This window comes from Phocoena phocoena, chromosome 10, assembly GCF_963924675.1.
Source record: "Phocoena phocoena chromosome 10, mPhoPho1.1, whole genome shotgun sequence".
Classification (NCBI taxonomy): Eukaryota; Metazoa; Chordata; class Mammalia; order Artiodactyla; family Phocoenidae; genus Phocoena; species Phocoena phocoena.
The window spans coordinates 91,674,215-91,692,642 of record NC_089228.1 but is presented as its reverse complement, the minus strand read 5'-3'; the positions used below and the strand labels follow the sequence as shown (position 1 = coordinate 91,692,642).

The following is an 18,428-nucleotide window of genomic DNA, read 5'->3' as shown; positions in this document are numbered from 1 at the left end:
GCCTAGAGCCTCAGGCCAAGAAACCAAAGAGGTAAATGTTTTAGGATGACAGAAAGAACCCCCTTTCTTTTGGGCATAGTATCCTCTCTTCTTCCTTAGTTTATTCTCTGCCTGGTATGTAACTACGCAATGAGCTCAAACTTCCTTATCTGTCCCGAGAATGGAAAAGAGAGAGGGTAATGGTGTAGAGGTTGAAGGGAATTTATGTGACCCACAGAATCAGAATTAATTCATATCAAGATGCCCAAGGCACTAAATCAAAGGAAAGTAGATCCTTTGGGGGAAAAAGAGAACCTTTTAATCCCGGATGGAATAAGCTCTATGATCCTTCACCAGCCCCTTAATTGCTCTTTACTTTAGAGCTGCCATTGACTCTGTGAAAATAGTTAAATGTCTGATTCCTATTCTGAAGCCTCAGGAAGAACATATTATGGTCTACAGATACTAGGTTTGCTTTTATTCTTAATTCAAATGAATTGGGGGGCTTCCCTGGTGGCGCAGTGGTTGAGAGTCCGCCTACTGATGCAGGGGACATGGGTTCGTGCCCCGGTCCGGGAAGATCCCACATGGCGTGGAGCAGCTGGGCCCGTGAGCCATGGCTGCTGAGCCTGTGTGTCCAGAGCCTGTGCTCCGCAACGGGAGAGGCCACAGCTGTGAGAGGCCCACATACCACAAAAAAAAAAAAAAAGAATTGGGTTTCAGATCATTATTTATTCTAGAGATTTGAAAATCCATTATTCTAGTCTATTACTGGGATAATGCAGGTGACTATTTACCCAGAAGTACTATGTCCTGAACTGCTGTGCTGTCAACAGAAATAATAGTTGCTAGTATGAGGAGCAATAATACTAGTGACACTTTCGTGCTGTTGGATACACAGGGAAAAGAACAGCCACTGGATTTTAACCACTGGAAGGCAATGGAGTTGGGACATGGGGAGGAAAGGGTCATAATTGAAAAGGGAGCATCCCTCCATCAAGAATTCAGGGCACCTCAGGCAGAAAAGGCCAGGCAGAAAACTTCAGCTTCTTCCCCATCATGTTAGTTAGATTTGGCCAAAGCATGTAGCACAAGCACTGACGAGCAGCACTGCTAAACACTAGCCAAGCTCCCTCATGCTAAAGCCAATCAGTTAACCTTCATCCCAGTGTTTGTGGAGGAGCTCCGTCTGAAACCACATGAGAGGGAAGAGAATCTTCAAATAGGACCACCAAGGGGATGGCCACCAGGCAGACAGGCTCATGACCGGGAAGCCACCTAGCGGTAGAGGTGAAGGGCGTGAACTCTGTCCGGCCACCAGCATTTCAGCATCATAACAGAGCACATCTGTGTGCCCCACAGGGGAGCTCCATTTAGCAGTGGGGTTGAGTAAAGCATAAGGAAGGGGAAACATTACTTTTAAATGGATAAAATCAACACTGGAGAGCAAGGCCTGATCTGGAACACAAACGGATACTCATGTTAACACCATGAGCCAAGACCACTGATGATGAACTGCTGTGGCTAAGAAAGCTTGGAGAAATTAACAAATGAGTATTTAGTGAGCGCTAAATACTCACTGGTTATTGAGGGGGGTCATATATATATAAATATTTATATAAATATATTTATGTATACATAAATATTTAGATATATGTTAAGACGGTAGCAATTGGAGAAAATTAGAAATCTGTGATGTGGGATGATACATGATTAAATGGATACCACCTGGATACGCCACAGAGTTAGAGCACAGAGATGTCTAGAATTCTGTAACCTCATCTGAAGAAATAATCTCTCTTCTGATGGGCATTCCTCCACCTGGAGTTTGGAGCTGCACCCTCCTGTCACACCCTGCATCTATGTGGGCTTTCAAAAAATCACTCCAGGAGAGACTTGTTGCTCAGCCATGTTGTTAAATGACCCATTAATGTGACTCTGATGTCTGAGCATCACTTTGGAATGTCTGTCGAGATTCCTCCCAACTTGGTAAGCAAGTAACAGAGTGGGATGAAGTCTGAGTTCCAACTGTGGTCTTCCCTGTGCTATGCTGACAAAAGCCCCAGTAGCTAATGTTAATCTCTAATCTTAAAGATGTTCTTTTTCGTTGTTATTCTATACTCTTCAGAGTAATACATTACACTTGTTTTCCCATCTGGCCTTTTTTTCATACTTCATTTTTATAATTAAAAAGAGGGGACTTTTTAAAATCCAGAAATAGAGATAAATAAAAAGGTCAAAATCTTTATTCCTGCAACAGAATCCCCAACTTGATACACCAGAGATCAGACTGACAATTCTCTAGCCATGCTCACATTCTCCTCAGGTTTATTTAAAGAGTAGAGTAAGAAAGTAAATGCTTAAGGGTCTTACCATTACTATTCAGCGTTTTCATGATAACTTCCATCTGTGCAAATTCATAGTTATAGTCTGGTTCCGAGGAAGCCTCACTGGCTGCATCCAGGTCATGCTCTGGGGGGCCCGTTTCTTTTTCAAAGTCTTTCAACCAATCTCGCCGTTTCCTCTTAGGTAAATTAATTCTGTGGGGTTTTTCACCATTAGAGAAAATCAACGTGTTTTACACTCAGATAAGAGAAAAGGTGTATGAGTGAACATACTAGTGAACACAAGCTGTTACCTGAAGAAGTGGTTATTTCCCCACAGGATTCTGTCCCCGTGCCACAGCGGGGTGGTGCTGCACACGAGGGTACCGTTTACACAGGACCTGAAGGAACATCAGGGGGGCTACATCAGCTGGATGGTAAAGAGCAATAAACCTAGACCCAGGAGCCAAAGAGATAACTGGGGGAACTTTCTCTTAATAGGCATATTCGACTAATACCTAAAGAAGGAATGACAGAATTGTAAACACTATCAAAATACACGATCTAGGCAAAAATGATCAAGGGATGCTGATATCCCTCAAAGACAGACAACTGGACATGATGTGCTCCTGATGGAGATGGGCAACAATGCCTATGGAACATTCTTGTCCATATTTGAGTTGAACCTGATCAAGCCTCTATATCTAAAACCAATTTAGGAAATAGAGAGGGCAGCGGAAGACGTTAAATGATGCCATAGGATGCAATGAGCAAAATGCTGACTATGGGAAGCAACTAGGTGTCTGCAGCAAATAAAATGCAAGGTAAAAAAAAGTGGGGGAGCAAAGGAGGGGGACCCATGGGCTAAAAGAGTCCCAAGGGACATAACAATCAATGAGAATGGTTAAATCTTATTTGGATCCTGAGTTCACGAAACAACTGAAAAAGAACCTTTATAAGACAACTGGGGAAATTTGAACACTGCCTCAATGTATGATTAGTAAGGAATTATTGTTTATTATTTTAGCTGTGATGGTACGGAAGCTGTGTTTAAGGATACTGGTCTTTTAGAGATACAAGTGGAGATATTTATGGATGCAAAGTTACAATATCTGAAATATGTTTAAAATAACCCAGAGGGGAGGGAGGAGGTGACGTGGAGGACATACAAATAAAAAATAAAACTGTCTATGAGCTGTCATTTTTGAAGCTGGATGATGGCTGTATGGAGGCTTGTTATACCATTCTTTCTACTCTTATGTTTGAAATTTCCCATAATAAAAACTCAGGGAAAACATAAAAAGAATACCAGGTTTAAATCCTAAACAGCTACCAACCAAATGGTAAAATCAATCAAGGGGAGGGAGGTGAGGGGATGGGTGAAAAAGTTTAAGAGGGATTAATAGGTACAAACTCCCAGTTATAGGGACATATAGTAACTACAGTGGTGACCATTATGTAATATCAATATGCTGTATACCTGAAACTAATATAATACTGTAAGTCAGTTACACTTCAATAAAAACAAACAAACAATTAGAGGTGGGGAAGGAAACTCTGATAGTCTTTGTTATACTGTATATATTATACCATAATGATGTACATTGTGTCTGTGGGTTTATGTTGGTCTATGTATCCTGGACTTGCCTGAAACAAATCTTGAAGAAGCAACTGTCCAGCGGACGTTTGCAGGTGGTCTTTCAACAGTGCAGCTTTCCTCACATTGTAACTTTGCTACAGCTTACTGGCTATCAAGGGGCTGTGAAGTCAGTAGCCTAAGTAAGTCACTATAAAAGATTTTGTAGGATTTCCTGCTTATTAGAAGATCTCAACAACCGATCCTTTGACACAGTTAAAGCACTGTCACTGTGAGTTTTTTTAGGGGGAAAGGAAAAGTCCTCCAGAAATTTTAGCATGGACAATTTTAGTCTTCTCATAAATGTTTCCTTTACCTAAAAAAGAGATTTTGCTGGCATTTAAAAACAATACTCCCTAACATCATACAGAAAAATAAAGTCAAAATGGATTAAAGACCTAAATGTCAGGCCAGACACTATAAAACTCTTAGAGGAGAAAACAGGCAGAACACTCCATGACATAAATCACAGCAAGATCCTTTCTGACCCACCTCCTAGAGAAATGGAAATAAAAACAAAAATCAACAAATGGGACCTAATGAAACTTAAAAGCTTTTGCACAGCAAAGGAAACCATAAACAAGACGAAAAGACAACCCTCAGAATGGGAGAAAATATTTGCAAATGAAGCAACTGATAAGGGATTAATGTCCAAAATTTACAAGCAGCTCAGGCAGCTCATAACAAAAAAACAAACAACCCAATCCAAAAATGGGCAGAAGACCTAAATAGACATTTCTCCAAAGAAGATATACAGATTGCCAACAAACACATGAAAGAAGGCTCCATATCATTAATCATTAGAGAAATGCAAATCAAAACCACAATGAGATATCATCTCACATCGGTCAGAATGGCCATCATCAAAAAATCTACAAAGAATAAATGCTGGAGAGGGTGTGGAGAAACGGGAACCCTCTTACACTGTTGGTGGGAATGTAAATTGATGCAGCCAGTATGGAGGTTCCTTAAAAAACTAAAAATAGAACTACCATAGGACCCAGCAATCCTACTACTGGGCATATACCCCAAGAAAACCATAATTCAAAGAGTCGTGTACCACAATGTTCACTGCAGCTCTATTTACAATAGCCAGGACATGGAAGCCACCTAAGTGTCCATCGACAGATGAATGGATAAAGAAGATACGGCACATATATACAATGGAATATTACTCAGAGATAAAAAGAAACGAAATTGAGTTCTTTGTAGTGAGATGGATGGACCTAGAGACTGTCATACAGAGTGAAGTCAGAAAGAGAAAAACAAATACCATATGCTAACACATATATATGGAATCTAAAAAATAATGGTTCTGAAGAACCTAGGGGCAGGACAGGAATAAAGATGTAGACGTAGAGAATGGACTTGAGGACACGTGGAGGGGGAAGGGTAAACTGGGAAGAAGTGAGAGAGTGGCATGGACATATATACACTACCAAACGTAAAATAGATAGCTAGTGGGAAGCAGCTGCATAGCACAGGGAGATCAGCTTGGTGCTTTGTGTCCACCTAGAGGGGTGGGATAGGGAGGGTGGGAGGGAGATGCAAGAGGGAGGGGATATGGGGATATATGCATACATATAGCTGATTCACTTTTTGTACAGCAGAAACTAACACAGCATTGTAAAGCCAATATATTCCAATAAAGATGTTTAAAAATTTTTTTTAATAAAAACAAAACAAAACATTAGGGGGATAGTTAATTAATTAAAGTTTAATTTGCTATAAGGGCTGTCAAGTGAAGTTTGATGGAGAAAAATAATGAGTATCATTTTGAGTTTTAATTTTTCTGTAAGTTACTTTTCTCATATACTCTCATTATCTGGCTCCTAATCTTTAGGGGGACTTTTAAGCTCAAAGTTATGGAATAAGGAAAATTCACAGATGAAAATAATCACTCTTCTGTAGTAATATTTCAAGTCTGGTGGCTAAGTTTTTATTGATAAAAAATACCCTGGAAATACCATCTTAAATGTTTTTAATCTGTCGTACACAAACACGGTAAAGCTTTGGTGTGCATGTTTTACACTAACGTGCTCCCTTTATTCTTCAAAATGACTCTCAACATTGTGACTCAAGTTTCAAAAGTCTGTTTCCCATCTATTTGGAAATATGAACTGATTTATTCATCAGCAAAAATGGAAAATGAGATCAGAATATATATGTATATGTACATCTATTGTGAAAATTAATAAAAGGAAACCTCAACTAAAGTTGGAGTCAAGAGGCCTGAAAAGGGAACTCTCATACCCCAACACTCATGGTCAATTATCCCAAAAAGGAAGATGCCAGTTATCCCAACAGGAAGAGACCTACCTTGCACCCCCAACAGGAAGTGCCACTACTTTACTACCCCAGCAGGAGGAAGGAAGACTTCCTCTGCGCCCAGCAACAAGCCCAGCCAATTAAAAAACACCACAGCTCAGTTAATGAGAAACTGCTGTCACCTAACTTACTTTCCTCCAATGAACTTTCATTTTTGTTCCTTGCTGATGACTTCCTTTCCTTGTCCCACCTTCCCTAATATAAAAGCCTTCCATGTTGTGTAACCCCTGATGAGATGCTGCCCAATTCACAAATCATTTAATACAATTACATCTTCAAATTTACTCAAAATTTGTTTGTTAACACTATACATATATAAATATGTACATACATACATACTTTTGCCAAAAAGATGAGTTTTTAAAACAAGTTTTATAGAATACTTATCTCTTCTACCTAAAACACAGACATTCAATAGTCAGTTTTTTTTTTTTTTTCATTTTGGATGATCTGTCCATTGGTGTAAGTGAGGTGTTAAAGTCCCCCACTATTATTGTGTTACTGTTGATTTCCTCTTTATAGCTGTTAGCAGTTGCCTTATGTATTGAGGTGCTCCTGTGTTGGGTGCATATATATTTATAATTGTTATATCTTCTTCTTGGATTGATCCCTTGATCATTATGTAGTTCCTTCCTTGTCTCTTGTAACATTCTTTATTTTAAAGTCTATTTTATCCGATATGAGTATTTCTACTCCAGCTTTCTTTTCATTTCCATTTGCATGGAATATCTTTTTCCATCCCCTCACTTTCAGTGTGTATGTGTCCTCAGGTCTGAAGTGGGTCTCTTGTAGACAGCATATAGATGGGTCTTGTTTTTGTATCCATTCAGCAAGCCTCTGTCTTTTGGTTGGAGCATTTAATCCATTTAAGGTAATTATCAATATATATGTTCCCATGACCATTTTCTTAATTGTTTTGGGTTTGTTTTCGTAGGTCCTTTTCTTCTCTTGTGTTTCCCACTTAGAGAACTTCCTTTAGCATTTGCTGTAGAGCTGGTTTGGTGGTGCTGAATTCTCTTAGCTTTTGCTTGTCTGTAAAGCTTTTGATTTCTCCATTGAATCTGAATGAGATCCTTGCTGGGTAGAGTAATTTGGTTGTAGGTTCTTACCTTTCATCACTTTAAGTATATCATGCCACCCCTTCTGGCTTGTAGAGTTTCTGCTGAGAAATCAGCTGTTAACCTTATGGGAGTTCCCTTGTATGTTATTTGTCAGTTTTCCCTTGCTGCTTTCAATGATTTTTCTTTGTCTTTAATTTTTGCCAATTTGATTACTATGTGTCTTGGCGTGTTTCTCCTTGGGTTTATCCTGTATGGGACTTGCTGCACCTCCTGGACTTGGGTGGCTATTTCCTTTCCCATGTTAGGGAAGTTTTCGACTATAATCTCTTCAAATATTTTCTCGGGTCCTTTCTCTCTCTCTCTTCTCCTTCTGGGACCCCTATAATGTGAATGTTGTTGCGTTTAATATCGTCCCAAAGGTCTCTTAGGCTGTCTTCATTTCTTTTCATTCTCTTTTCTTTATTCTGTTCCGCAGCAGTGAATTCCACCATTCTGTCTTCCAGGTCACTTATCCGTTCTTCTGCCTCAGTTATTCTGCTATTGATTCCTTCTAGTGTAGTTTTCATTTCAGTTATTGTATTGTTCATCTCTGTTTGTTTGTTCTTTAATTCTTCTAGGTCTTTGTTAAACATTTCTTGCATCTTCTCGATCTTTGCCTCCATTCTTTTTCCGAGGTCCTGGATCATCTTCACTATCATTATTCTGAATTCTTTTTCTGGAAGGTTGCCTATCTCCACTTCATTTAGTTGTTTTTCTGGGGTTTTATTTTGTTCCTTGATCTGGTACATAGCCCTCTGCCTTTTCATCTTGTCTATCTTTCTGTGAATGTGGTTTTTGTTCCATAGGCTGCAGGATTGTAGTTCTTCTTGCTTCTGCTATCTGCCCTCTCAATAGTCAGTTTTTAAGAAATATATTTCCCCATTGTTTATTAAGGCATCTAAAAAGCCCTCCGGAAATTCTAGGAATAGCAGTATGATCAAGAGTAGAAATGTGTCACTGTGTCCTTTATCATTTTAAACTCTGAATTATAATTTTAAAAATTCAGTTCCTCATTCTCACTGGCCATATGTTAATTCTCAAGAACACTATCTCAATAGTGGCTACCAAAATGGTCTTAGCAGATATAGAACCTTTCCACTATCTCAGAAAGTTCTATTGAGCAGCATTATTCTAAAATAAAACTAAAAATAGTTCCAGAGCAAATCAGAGAGAAATGTAATAAGCTTCATCTCTCTTACTGATTACTTTTGTGATCATCTGTATCTTTAGAGGACCCCTATCTAGGTGCTTACACACACACACACACACACACACACACACACACACACACACCTGAACATACATATGAACATATCACTTTGCCGTTTATCGTACACTCTTATTACAATAATATAAAAAAGAAAAAGTTATGGAAACTGCCTGGTTTGGTAACATACCCAAGCCAAGAAATTAGCATTAAAAAGTCATTTCTACTTGAACACATGCCTGGGGTACTTGGAAGAAGCAAATATAAAATCTCTTTGCAGGAATTTATGTAGCCTCACCCAAGCCACAAGACTCCTACAGATAAACCGCTGAAGAGGAGCACATCTAAAAAATCATGAACTGCTTTAGGAAGCAAAGTTATCAGCAGATACAACAAATAGTTGGATTGAAGCCCCAGCAACTTCAGAGAACAGAATTTCCAAATAAAGGCAATAAAATAAGTAAAAATAAAATTATTAAAGCATACAATGGAGTAAAAACAAGCCTCTACCAATAGAGACCAGGCATGTCTAAAAAAGGACTTCCTAAACTTCTACAAATGAAAAACAGAGACACTGAAATTAAAACTCAGTAGAATGTGGTTAAGCAGCAGGTAAATCATGGCAAGAGAGAACTGGTGGACTTGAGGACAGATCTGAGGAAATACTGACTATCCCTTCACGCCATGCCCCTCTTTTGCTGTGTCTCCAATCCCATTTCCATCTGCACAACCAAGATTCAGCCTGCTTCCTCACCTCCTATTCTTCTTTCTTTGCATTTTTTCCTTCCATACCCACAACTGCATGGTACTTAAACATTCCATGGTTGTCAATGTCTTCCTAACTGCTATGTCCAATAGAAGCTCTTTAGCTTCTACTTTGACCTCTTTCTTAAATGTTCTCTTCCCTTAGATTCCATCACTGTATCCTGCTGTTGCCTCTGTACCTCTCTGACTCCCTTGTCTCACCCTACTTCATGGATTATCTTCAGACCATCCCATAAACATTGGTTTAACCCTTCCACTATTCACTCCAGACCCACTTTCAAGACAGGCAACACTGATTATGCCCAGTCTGTATCTTTAGGGTAGTTCTCCTGCCCTAAATCCAATGTGCAACTGGAAATCTTCACAGTGATATCCCTAGGACACCTCAAACTCAAAGTATTCGAAAGTGAACTCATTACCACTCATTGCCTATCATCCTCCATACCTGTTCTTCCTCTTGTATTTCTTATTTTGATTTAGTGGTGCCACTGTTTATCTCATCTCCTAAGACAGAAATCTAATATTGCTCACTTCTTTTCTTTTACTAAGTGAGTTCCCATCCTGTCCCCAAGCACATCGCTTAAACGTCGCTGACTCTCAAGTAATTCTGAAATACATTTTCTTCTTCACTTCTTTTGCTACTGCTGTGTTCCCACAACAATATCGTAATAATATCCTAACAGCTCTCCCTACCTCCAGTCCTGCAAACCCCACACACTTTTATAGTGATCAGATTTGCAGGTTATAAAGATCACTTTAGAAGGAGCACTTATTTTCCTGTATAATAACAATTGTTTCTATATATTCTCCTCCACCAGGCTTTGAGTTACTATACTTGGGCATTCCCAGTACAGAGCCTAGAGGAAGTACACTGAATGAATGAACCACTGCCCTGAGGTTATAGGAAAGGAGGAGATTAGATAGGGTGGGGAAGGACGAAAAGTAGGATAAAAAGACATGGAAGTAAAATCAGGTATGAGGAAATTTACCGAATAAAATCATTTTCAGATGTAGTGTTAAAAGAGAATATGATCAAATTATCATGCTGTGTGTGTGTGTGTGTGTGTGTGTGTGTGTGTGTGTATACACACATAATTCTGTCAATTTTTTAAAAAGTATGTAAAAAAAATCCAGAGCTTCTAATAGGGGGATACACCATGAAGCTAAAATCTATTTGAACTTGGAATAAGTAAAAATTAAGGAATGGTATCATTTCACCATTAAATATCTTAACAATCTATCACTATAACAGAAGGCCTACAAACTTCATGAATCATGTATGCTACTATTGCTAGTCTCCGTTTTTCATCACTTAGAAATGTATATGGGTGATATTAACAGAATAATTTGAAATGAATATAGTTTTCTTCATAAAAATGTGTGTTCTGAATTATGTAAGTTAAGGAATACTGTTTTAGGACTTCATTTTACATGTGATTATAAAATAATTCAAGACATCATTTAGTAGAAATTAAAAAGTAAATATATTATCCTGTCAATTCTCAAATTTTTACATATTATAGCCTAGTTTAGGAATTTTTCATATAACGGAGTTATCTGATTAACTGCTTTTCATACAATGCATTACACTCGGTAATAACAAATAACTTTATTCAATAGTTATGTGTGTCAGGCACTGAGCCAAGTGATTTATATGTTTTGTCTACTATTAGCCTCATTTATCATATGAGGGAATTGAAGATTAGATAAAAGAAGTAGCTTATCTGAGATCACCCAGCCCTCAAGACAGAATCAGCCACCCTGAAGCTGGTGCTCGAAATCTTGCTTACACAGCTCTCTACAAGCAGAAAGCAAAAGCCAGTGTAGCCTTAACTCTGATATAACTAAGCAAACAAACAGAAAGGGTCAGTCTACTCCTAAAAACAAGGCACTTGAGCTATGTTAAGGAGCTGCTTCTTACCTTTAAGGGACATTTCTTACCTTGCATTTTCTTTTGGAGTGAGGGTGACCTCTCCATCAGAAGCAATATCAATCTCACAGTGCTCAGGCTGAATTCCTATCCCAAAGAGCTGGATGTCCTGAGAGGTATCTGCACCTACCCTGGTATGGTCCTGGCAACAGATCATTAAAGAAAGAAAAACCTACCCTTACAAGTAACTCAGCAAAAGTTCATCGCAATCAGTTCGAATAACCCAACAGCACATGCATGACAACATATGATGAATCAGATGGAAAATATGAGATCTGGCGCACTGTAGGTCAAAAGCTTACCTTAATACACTAAACGTAAAATATGATTAAACACTATAAAGAAAAAAAACCAAACCCTGATCAACAGTGATTAGCTATTACTTTAGAACGTAAAGAAGTCAGACTTGATAGCAGAATACCTTGAGCTCCGGTTTTAACTTGACGACTTACTGTCTATGTAACCGTGGGCAAGGCATTTCACTCTCTGAGCCTCAGTTTCTTTTTTCTTTTTTTTTGCAGAACCAGAACAATATTATTAATATGATCTAATGAGCAGGATTCTTTCTCAAGGATCACCTGACTTAATGGTGAAAGTGTTTTGAAAACAGCTCTATAAATTCAAGAATCATTGAAAATAGTTTCATGGAAAGTCATATTTTCAAATATGTAACTTTTAAAGTGATTTAAAAAATAGCTGAGTTTCTAATACCAAATTACAGAGTACTGAAGCCTGTGGATTATACAATGTACAGATTAGCATGATTTTTAAGTACCTCAAACCTCAGACATGTGAGGACTGTGACCCTTGGTGACTCTGCCCACTGCTCATCCTCTTTGTTTGTTCTATTGCTCTAAAAACCATGCAGTCACTGTGATAATAATACTTCCCTATTCAAGAGAGAAACTGCAAGACTTGGTCTTTCAAAATTAAGATTTCAGAAACAATTCCTTACCCCTTCATCATTTCCTAAATGAACAGATCTTAAGTCCATTAGTGGACTCTCAGTAAGTCAGGGGCTATTTGTGCCATATTTATTTCTGGAAAAAGTAGAATCAAAAGGATGACAGAAGCCTGAGGTTCCTTTCTTCACTTCTAGCTTATTCTTCACTGCCTTCTGTATATTCACGAGGCAGCTCAGAATCCTTAACGAAGCAGTCTGAGAACTGCCGCACTGAGCCCTGCAGCCTGGTCAGTGGCAGTACCCTGAGGCCAAAGTGCCGAACCCAAAAGGCCACGCCCATCTCCACACCTGAAGGTGATCATAGGACCAAAAGTTATGTCCTGAGCATACAGGCTTGGGAGGGATGGATATGGAAGAACCCTAGCTGTCTAATCTTCCACAAGAGTCTGCTTTAGGCTTGTGATGATCTCGAGATCCCCTTAGAATTACTCAGAAGCATAATGGTGACTCTCCAGAGCCTCTCAGAATCCTGTCACCATAGCCAGGGATCACTGCGACACCATTGCTCACTCGTGCCCCTCTGATGGAAATCAGCCCAACTGCACAGCCCCAGTAGAATGCAAAAGAGCTGGTTTTCACTCTTAACGGTAACTTGACTGAACTACCAATCCTCTTACTTTCAATGAAAGCTAAGCTGGATACAAAAAGCAAAATCATGGGGACAGGCACCCAGACTCAAGTAGGAATCGTACGTGACAGAATCGGGATTGCAACTATCTATTAACATACTTTCTTACCTTTAAATAATAAACCAGAAGTTCATTGAGAGCAGGGTCTGCATTCAGGTTGACTAGGTAGCACTTGTCATCCCCCACCTTGATACCAGATGTCTCCAGGGAAATCCCCATACTTTCAAGTTGTCGTTGCCTCTCCTGTGCACAGACACAGACAAAAGCAGGGAAGCTCTATTTGTTGCTCTAGTCATGAGATGTATCCGTGGAAAGCTTAAGGCACTGTTTCTGGGGACAAGGCCAGTGAAATTACACATTCTAATCAGCTCAACCAAGCTTACTGAGATCCTAAAACGCATGATTTCTTGTGTCAGTGTTTTAGGGGCACCAAGGATGAACTGGGCACCATCCTGCCCTTAAGGGCTTCCTGTCCAGTGGAGGTGGTAAGACCACACAACTAGAAGTACAAGAGGAGAGCCCTGTGCCATTGGAGAGGAACAATGTGCTGTGGGGCTTCAAAGGAGGGAAATCATGATGGGTTAAGAGTCCAGGAAAGGCTTCAGGAAGAGAATGCATTTGAGATGGTTCTTGAAGCACAAGAAGCATTTCAGTAGGAAGAAATGGGAGAGCAGCAAGGTAAGGGCAGAGTGTTCTAGGGGAAGGGCAGAGGAAAGCACAGTAAAGACTCGGGGCGCACTGGATGATTTCAGGTGGGAAAGTCAATGTGGGAAAGTAGTGGGAGATGGGGCTGGAAGAGCAGGCTGGGTCCCTTTTGCAGAGGGCCTCAAATTCATTCAAGTTATTCAAGAAATATTTATGTGTTAGGTACAGATCTAGGGCTGAGCATATAAAAGCAAACAAAACAAAGCTACTCCTTTCATGAAAACTTATATTCTAATGGAAGGAGAGAGACCTTGACAAAACAGACAAGTAAAATACAGAATTTCCAAAGGTGATATGGGCTATGAAGAAAAATAAAGCAATGTAGGAGTTACAGAAAGTTAGGTATATGTTTGTGATATCTACAAGACATATAAGCAGCAGGCTGGACTAGGTTCCAGTTACTGATTTCAAGCTACCTGACTGGGATGGTCCAATACTTACAAGTGGTCAATGAGATTAAACTGTTCATGAAATGTACAGTGTAGAGGTTCATCTCTCTCTCATACACACACACACTCACACGATTAGTCCTTGCTTTTTATTTTCTCAAGTACAGTTCATAACAGCATTTGCTAACAAGCTGAAGAATCAAGCACACTGAAAAAACTACTGATATGTTGCATGTTGTAAATTCTCTGCCAATCAGGTAGCTGCATGCTTTGCCAGGTGATCTAAAACCACAGAACAGGTTTCTGGTTAAATGTGAAAAGCAGAACGTATTAAAGATGTTTCCTGAACCATGCCTGTACAAATTCAGTGCCCTGCAACACTTCTAGCAAATACAGGGACCAAACGGTAGTTAATAAAAAACAATGAAGTCAGTGTCTAAAGAGGATCTTTGCAGGCTCTAGTTCAGCAGAAAGAGGTCCTTAAAGGACTTTTTGAGGATGATAAGTGGCTATACAGAAAAGACAGCAAATGAAAAAGAATCACTATAGCACAGGGAAATATATTCAATATCCTGTGATAAAACACAATGGAAAAGAAAAAATATAAAAAGGATGTCTACATGTGTATAACTGAGTCACTTTGCTGTACAGCAGAGATTGGCACAGCACTGTAAATCAACTCTACTTCAATTAAAAACTAAAATTAAAAAAAAAATCACAATATTTTAGGCCCAAGTTATCAAGCTACCTGTGCAATTTCTTCTGTTTTCCTCAGCTTCTCTTCCCAAGTCACTGTTAGTTCTCTTATCAGCTTTTCAGACTCTTCGAGCTTCTCTTTCAGTTCAGGGGCCTTCATAGCCTTTAAAATGAAAGCAGAGAAATCTGATTTTCTAATTTTTTCCACCACTGTGTACAAGACAATCCCTTATTGTCCTTCTTAAGAGGTTATCAACTGTCTGTTGGAAGCAATTAAGCCACACACTGTCAGGGGGTTTTAGACCTTTATTAATCAAATGAAGTGAAAGAGTAAATGGCTGCTACTCTTTGAGGGAGAAAGAGAAATTCCAGTGCCCTGAATTAAATTGATATAAATCATCCCAGAGTAATTTTACCCATCATACTTAAATTTCACATTTAAAGACCTAAAAGATGCTAAAGTTCATCTTCAAAATAGAAAAGTATGAGAACAAATTACTTAAGTAGACTTCTTTTTCAATAAGACAGAGATCAACACACATCACTTTATAAACACATTCCAGTTATATTAACCTACCAGGAAAGGTGGCAATTCTTCTCATTTATTTTAAAATTTGAGCCTGGGCCATTTGAACTACTTTTCTTATTGATGGTAATAAACTTAGCATATTTATTATTCACTTGGAAATAGGACTTCTGGTTAAAAAGGCAGTAATTTCCCTCTGTGTTTGCTCAGTGAGAATAATTAAGGGGTCTAAATATAGCTATATGCAGCTTAAGAAATTTGTGGGGCCTTTACTTGGCCACCACATATGCTTTTTTGACACCCTATAGTAACATGAGCTTCTGCAGAGTATAACCCTATGACCAAGAAAGATGGCAGAGCTCTGACAGGAAGCTGAAGTGGCGATGATGTGGAGGCCGGTTGAGGATGCTTGAGTCTCACTCTGTTAACAGAGCCTGGGAGTGACATTTAGTGCTGGGTCCAAGGGGACACACATGAAAATTCTACATGAACCTGCTGTGGTTCCTCTGCTCTACCCTTTGGCCAGGCATTGTTCTAGCTACCCGCCCTAGATTACATGGTCACAGTGGAAATGCAGATTCACAGAAAAGAGGGAGGATGGAGATCATCCACCTACAGACAAATTCCAGAGCTGTTATACTCTCCTCCTAGGATCGTGACTCTCATCAAAGTTTATCAGCATTTTGATTTTTCAGGTGTTCTGCTACCCTTCTTGGCATCGATTTTTAAAAAAATTAAGCCTGATGCACTCGATGATTATGATGATAATCACAAAAAGAGCAACATTTATCAAGCACTTACCATGGGCAAGTCACTGTGCTAAGTGCTTTCCAGTATCAATGTTGTACTAAGGGTTAGAGATAAAAAAATTAATAAAACAGGGCTTCCCTGGTGGCGCAGTGGTTGGGAGTCCGCCTGCCAATGCAGGGGACGTGGGTTCATGCCCCGGTCCGGGAAGATCCCACATGCCGCGGAGCGGCTGGGCCCGTGAGCCACGGCCGCTGAGCCTGCGCGTCCGGAGCCTGCGCTCCGCCAACGGGAGAGGCCACAACAGTGAGAGGCCCGCGTACCAACAACAACAACAAAAATTAATAAAACACGCCTCTTGCACTTTAGGAGCCCGTGGCCAAGAAGATGAGAAGGACATGTAAACAAATAGTTATAATGCAACTCCACGATCACCAACAGATGGAATATTCAGATCCCTGGCTTTGACTTCCTTTTCTTTGTGGGGTCAGAAGAGAGTGGTATGAAGGAATGTGAACTTCTTAGAAGCCTTAGGTACACATCTGAATCCTGGCATGTGGAAGCATGTAACTGAAGTTAAGGCACTTGACCTTCATCTCAGTCCTGTTACTATTTCAGTGAGACAGTGCCTCTCTGGCAACAGCTATTTGGAAAGGGTTATGGTTATTAAAGTCTGGGTAAAGCCAAGGAAAGATGGTAACAATGCAAAATGATTTCGTTCCCTGTCAGGAGCTGATAAAAAAAGATAAAATAAAAGGAGATTTCTGAATTTTTCCAAATGCTAACTATTCTTGACCACCTTGTCCTCCACGACTTAATGAGGAGATGATACAGAACTAATTTCTCTGAAAATGGCAAGGCTGCCTGGGAATGTAATCTACAATGTTAATCAAAGCAGCATATTTGGGTCTTAGGATTTCACATTGGAAGAGATCTGGGCTCAAGGGCCACCTGATTGACTGAAGCAAACAGGCAATAGCAGCACCTCTCTTTTAATTGTCTGCTTCCTTGACTGTCAGTTCATGGGACGGAGCCTTGCGTTATACACCTGTGTCTTCACAGTGCTTAGCACGGAGAAGATGCCCATCAACTCAGAACTACTGAACCACATGAGGCGACCCGGAAGTGCAAGCGAGCTCGACCTCGCCTTGCCACTCAGACACCACGAGCCGGGGAGCCTGGATCACAGGGAGAACTGGGCTGACCATACCTCAGCCTGCGAGAGTTGCTCTCGCAGTTTCTCCACTTCCTCCCGCAGTTCCCGGATGACTTTTGCGTTGGGATCCTCATTCACAACGGCATGGTTAACGATTCTTTTGGCTCGATCAGCATATCTTAGTGTGGAGAGGGTCTCTTCGTAGTTGTCTGCTGCTGGGCTAATGGTGGCGATCATAGAGGTCTGGCTGTTGCCCCCCAGATTATCCTGCAAAATATTTCAAATAGCATCTTAGGAAACAAGGCCCATTCCACGCACAACGCGTGAGGGAAGCAGCACACGTGCACGGATGACCTTCGTGCTGAAGAAAACTCAGTGTGGAAATGGATTTGTATTTCACAAGTAAGTTTAGGACAGATGAAAGTGGTCTCTCTCTATTCACATCAATGCACAATGCCTGTCAAACAGCATTATTAATGGAAAAAAGGCAACAGGAATGAGTTTTCATCCTGCATGTTTAGGAATCAGGATAACAGTATTGTCAGGAGTTCGTTGTGTAGTATTTTGCACACACTTCTCAGCTGTGACCACTGAAACAGCCAATTTCTAGTTGGAAAAGAACATGAGAACAATGAATTACCTTAAGAAGCCAAGTGAGGACTGAATCGCGATAAGGCACAAATTTGTTTTTACCCTTGCCAGCTGCCTGGTCAGCCAGCGATGAGATAACCAACCCCAAGGTTGTAAGTGATCTGCCAAGAGAAAAATTAAAAAATTAGTTTCATGGAGTATTTATTTAGTTTTCGTAAAATAATAATCCTTCTAGATAGTAAGTATAAAATTATAAGTCCCGGGCTTCCCTGGTGGTGCAGTGGTTGAGAGTCCGCCTGCCGATGCAGGGGACGCAGGTTCGTGCCCCGGCCCGGGAAGATCCCACATGCCGCGGAGCGGCTGGGCCCGTGAGCCATGGCCGCTGAGCTTGCGCGTCCGGAGCCTCTGCTCCGCAGCGGGAGAGGCCACAACGGTGAGAGGCCCGCATACCGCAAAAAAATAAAAAATAGAAGTCCCTAAAGCTGATATCATCAAGTCTACATTCATTTATCAAGAAGCTGAAAAAAAAGGAAAACAAAACGTAACCCCATTAATTTAAAAGAATGAATTTAGAATCCCTGTAGAGTCTATTCTGATCAATCACAGAACCTGTGAAACATACATTTCAGAACCTGGAAACATACATTTAAAAGATCGCACTAGAGGGCTTCCCTGGTGGCGCAGTGGTTGAGAGTCCGACTGCCGATGCAGGGGACACAGGTTCGTGCCCCGGTCCGGGAAGATCCCACATGCTGC

At 40.2% G+C, this 18,428-nt stretch overlaps 1 protein-coding gene across 1 annotated transcript in view; it reads right to left on the bottom strand.

Moving 5' to 3' along the window:
* Window positions 1–18,428, bottom strand: part of KIF13A (kinesin family member 13A) — a 215,293-nt gene that overhangs the window by 40,720 nt on the left and 156,145 nt on the right. Inside the window, exons 10-16 of the mRNA XM_065886006.1 lie at window positions 17,722–17,833; window positions 17,136–17,348; window positions 14,705–14,815; window positions 12,971–13,105; window positions 11,281–11,411; window positions 2,618–2,704; window positions 2,353–2,519 (exon numbers count right to left, since the gene is read on the bottom strand). Coding sequence (XP_065742078.1) covers window positions 2,353–2,519; window positions 2,618–2,704; window positions 11,281–11,411; window positions 12,971–13,105; window positions 14,705–14,815; window positions 17,136–17,348; window positions 17,722–17,833 — 956 coding nt within the window. The remainder of the gene's footprint in view (window positions 1–2,352; window positions 2,520–2,617; window positions 2,705–11,280; window positions 11,412–12,970; window positions 13,106–14,704; window positions 14,816–17,135; window positions 17,349–17,721; window positions 17,834–18,428) is intronic.